Source organism: Salvia splendens, chromosome 8 (assembly GCF_004379255.2).
Source record: "Salvia splendens isolate huo1 chromosome 8, SspV2, whole genome shotgun sequence".
In the NCBI taxonomy this organism is placed as follows: domain Eukaryota; kingdom Viridiplantae; phylum Streptophyta; class Magnoliopsida; order Lamiales; family Lamiaceae; genus Salvia; species Salvia splendens.
Genome location: NC_056039.1, coordinates 23,269,300 through 23,273,999, shown reverse-complemented (window position 1 = coordinate 23,273,999; position 4,700 = coordinate 23,269,300). Strand labels below are relative to the sequence as shown.

The 4,700-nt window shown below is 35.7% G+C and overlaps 1 protein-coding gene across 2 annotated transcripts; it reads left to right on the top strand.

Moving 5' to 3' along the window:
* The first annotated feature begins 2,144 nt into the window (after positions 1 to 2,144).
* LOC121743254 (pentatricopeptide repeat-containing protein At5g04780, mitochondrial-like) lies at positions 2,145 to 4,272 on the top strand. Of its 2 annotated transcripts, XM_042136503.1 has the most exons (2): positions 2,145 to 3,254; positions 3,336 to 4,272. In XM_042136503.1, the coding sequence occupies exons 1-2, from the start codon at positions 2,199 to 2,201 to the stop codon at positions 4,065 to 4,067; spliced, it is 1,788 nt and encodes a 595-aa protein (XP_041992437.1). In that variant the 5' UTR covers positions 2,145 to 2,198; the 3' UTR covers positions 4,068 to 4,272. The 2 variants fall into 2 exon arrangements, with proteins under 2 accessions (XP_041992437.1, XP_041992436.1); XM_042136502.1 differs by having other exon boundaries at positions 2,145 to 4,272.
* The last annotated feature ends 428 nt before the right edge of the window (positions 4,273 to 4,700 follow it).

The following is a 4,700-nucleotide window of genomic DNA, read 5'->3' as shown; positions in this document are numbered from 1 at the left end:
TTTGTAATTTATGCATGAATTGAATTAATCCTATAGTTACCTAAATCAATTATGTGGATTTTGATAAATTGCTAACTAGTTAGCCATCCGAAATTATTTTTATCCATTATATTAGGAGATTTAGTGGTTGAATAACGTCACATGTATTATATTTTAAATATAAATAATTAGTAAATAAACTTAAATAGCATTAATGTTAATTTTTATTATATAATAGTTAAAACTAACCACTTTCTCTACCTCTCTTCAAAATCATCTTATAACGTTAAATTTACTTAGCTTTCTCGATTTAAATTATTTTTTTGCGAAAAATATATCAAATTATAGGTAATTTTGTAAGGATTCTAACAAGATATCAACTGCATATGTTCTGACGACGTTCGGATAATGAAATTTGATCATTTTTATTTCAGTTTTCGCATATGTTGATTAGGTATATTACTCCCTCCGTCCGCGAATAGGTGTCCCGTTTTTCCATTTTGGTTCGTCCTAAAAAAAGAGTCCCGGTTCATGATTACTATAAATGGTATAGAGGCCCCACATTCCACTGACTCTATTAACTCACATTTCATTTAAAACTAATACATACAAATGAGACTCATATTCCACTAACTTTCTTCCACCCACTTTTTTTTATCATTTCTTAAAACTCGTGCCGGAAAAAAATGAGACTCCTATTAGCAAACGGATGGTGTATTTATCAAAAAATGTATAAAAAAATTTCAATATGATGCATTTAAAATATCAATAAGACTGTATTGATATTTTCGTGCTTGTTTTGAAATTCTAATATCATTGTGTTGATATTTGTAATACACTATGTTGATATCACAAAAACTACAAAATTATGATATGATAACAAAATGAGGATCTTACCCATTTGTTGATATTTTGTCTACTATTTATTGAAATTTGTGAGGTTTAATCTCGTCTACTCAACTCCGAATCTAAGGGCGTAGATTTGGATTCTGATATTATAAGCCATATAAGAAGACTATCGATTATATTATCTAAATTTATTTATTTTGCACGTCTTCCATTGCAAATCTTAATACCATGCTGATACTTAATACCATGCTGATAGCGAAGCTAAGTTGCGTGATTCAGGAAACTTTGGCAAGGTAGAATGACCTAGATGCGATTTTGTGATGTGTAATGTATATGAATCTTTGACTTTAGCAAGACACAACTTCTTGCTTCCGACAATATCCTCTGCAATTACCGGTTGAAACCATATTGTGAATTTCTTGTAAAATATTTATTCCGTCTCATAATAAGAGCCACGTTTTATTATTTTAATCTGCCCCACAATATGAGTCACATTTCAATTTTTACATAAATAGTATGTTTGTTTCACATTCCACTAACTCGCTTCATTCACATTTTATTATAAAAAACCAATATAAAAAATAGGTCTCATATTTCATTAACTTTTCCAACCCAATATACTTTATTTTTTTAAAAAACCGTACCCACAATAAGAGTGACTCCTATTGTGGGACGGAGGGAACGGAGGGAGTATATTTTTTTCTCTTCATATCGAGAATATCATTCAGGTAATCTTAATAATTTTTTTTTTCAAAATGAGATAGACCTTATTTTTCATTTTTAACTAGTATTTTTTATTTTCATTTTCAGTATCATTTATTAATATTTAATTTTATATATTAAAATCAGTATCATTTATTATCATAATTATTTTTGTGGATTTTGCTTTTTAATTTTGATTTCAATTTTTAAATTTATTATAAAATTAATATACAAAAATATGACTTATATATCACTAACCTTTTTAATCATTTCCTTTAACATTTATCAAAATCTATATTAGGTCAAAATGGAATATTTACTAGGATACAGGTGTATATATTTTTAAATTTGTTTTAATTTGAGCATACAAATTTAAAAATATATACACCTCTATCCTAGTAAATATTCCATTTTGACCTAATATAGATTTTGATAAATGTTAAAGGAAATGATTGAAAAGGTTAGTGATATATAAGTCATATTTTTGTATATTAATTTTATAATAAAATTTGAATGAAAATAAGTAAATGGAATGTAATATCCGTGATAAGATAGATTAAAATAGAAAGTTGCAAGATAGATCAAAATAGAAAACGTAAGTAACAAACCAAATTTGGTGACATAAAATCTTGATTCCCATTTATTTCCCAAACATTTGGACACTCCAAATGAAATTCTTGCACAGAAAAAGTAAATCTTGCATAACATTCGCCTTTCATCAGAAACGAATTTCAACAATCTGCACAGCTAAAGCTGACCAACAAAATCAAGTAGAAGAATCCCATTTTTGGGTATGCACACGACAAACTTTTGTTCAAATTCAGCAAAGAATCGTTCAAAAATGCGCCAAACAGAGAGCAATCCATCCGGGAAAATCCTCCCACGCACAGATCATTCATTTCGGCTTACAATCAGACACTTCCACTTCCAACATGCTCATCAATTTCTACTCCAAATGCGGCGCCGTGGATCACGCGCGCAAGGTGTTCGACGAAATGCGCCTGCGGAGTGTGGTTTCATGGAACACCATGATCGGCGCCTACACTCAAAACGGCAACGGCGTAGCAGCTCTGTCTCTATTCGGCCGGATGCTCAGAGAAGGATCGGAGTTCAGTGAATTTGCTTTGTCCAGTGTGCTATGCGCTTGCGCTGCCAATTTTTTACCCGTTGAGAGCAAACAGTTACATGCCTTAGTTGTAAAGTCATCGATGGAGTCGAATGCCTTCGTTGGCACAGCTTTGCTCGATGTTTATGCAAAATGCCGATTCATCAACGACGCTTTGCACGTGTTTGAGGCCATGCCGGAGAAGAGTGACGTGACCTGGAGCTCGATGATGGCTGGATTCGTGCAGAACGATCTGTATGAGGAGGCGTTGAGATTGTTTCTCACAGCGCAGAGAAATGGAGTCGAGATGAATGTTTTCATGATCTCCTCTGTTCTCTGTGCCTCGGCTGCCTTGGCGGCATTGATACAAGGGAAGCAAGTGCACGCAATTGTGTGTAAAGCCGGTTTTGGTGCTAACGAGTACGTTGTTTCTTCTCTCGTCGATGTTTATGCGAGATGTGGAAGCATTAAACAGTCTCACTCTGTTTTCTCCGAAGCAGAGAAGAGAAATGTGATCCTTTGGAACACAATGATCTCGAGCTTTGCTAGGCACGCTAGGCCCTTGGAGGCTATGATGCTGTTCGAGAAGATGCAACAGGCGTTTCTGTATCCGAGTGAGGTAACTTATGTCTCTATCTTATCTGCTTGCGCTCACATGGGATTGGCTGAAAAGGGGCGGATGTATTTTGACATGATGAAGGAGCAAGGCTTGAATCCGGGCGCTGTGCATTACTCGTGTATGGTTGATATCCTAGGTAGAACGGGGAGGATTGATGAGGCCAAGGATATGATTGACACAATGCCGTTTGAGGCCACTGCGTCCATGTGGGGATCGCTGTTGGCCTCGTGCAGAGTTCATAAAAACGTAGAAGTGGCAGTGGTTGCTGCAAGAAAATTGTTCAAGATCGAGCCTAACAACGCTGGGAATCATGTTTTGCTGTCAAATGTATATGCTGCAAGCGGGAGGTGGGACGACGTTGCATCAGCAAGGAAATTGCTCAAGAGTAGTGAAGTTAAGAAGGAGAAGGGGAAGAGCTGGATTGAGATCAAAGACAGTGTTCACTCGTTCATGGTCGGGGAGAGGAGCCATCCGCGGATAGGGGAGATATACGCGAGGCTGGATGATTTGCTCAAGGAGATGGAGAAGTCAGGGTTTAGAGGGCAAATTGAGCACGATCTGCATGATGTGGAGGATGATTGCAAGAGGGAGCTGCTGAAGCATCATAGTGAGAAACTGGCTTTTACTTTCGGGTTGATGTGCTTACCTTGGTATGTTCCGATAAGGATCATGAAGAATCTGAGGATTTGTGGGGACTGCCATCAGTTTATGAAGGTTGCTTCGGCTGTGACGGGGCGCGAGATCGTGGTGAGGGACAATAATCGGTTTCACCATTTCAGAGAGGGGATGTGTTCGTGTGGAGAATTTTGGTGAGTCTGTGTACTAAGATGAAGAGGTGTTAGACAGTAGCTACGAGTTATTGAGTGTGGAAATACGTTAGTGAAAGAGGTGTGATTCTTTTGTGATGAAGAACAAATGGAATCTGTGATTTTCCGGGGTTGATCTTGATTCAAAAAGACCAATGGATAATTGTAAAATTTTGGGTTGATCCAAAATTATTAAATTTTCAGTTGGCCAATAACTCTAATCATAGTACTCACAAAATCGATAAGAAATGACCTACCTAAAAGTTGTTTCAAGAAACTATCTTTTTTCTCTTTTTGCCAAAAATTTATTCTTGTACGTGTGTACTCTCTCTGTCCCATTCAAAATGTCTACTTTTCCTTTTCAGTTTTTGTAGAGCGAGAAGTTGACTACTTTTCTTAAAACTCATGCCGGATCAAATGACGACAAATTATTAGAAACGAAGGGAGTATTTTTTTACTCAAAAACCAAAAATGAGATTGGTTTTAGAGTACCACTGGAGTGAAATACTTATCTCATTTTAGGTTTTAGTGTATTATTGAAGATGGTCTAAGATTTGCAAAATCAATTTATTTATTTTCAATGTGAATATCTTCATACAATTATTAATATACATGAATGACAATAAGCAACGCATAATCA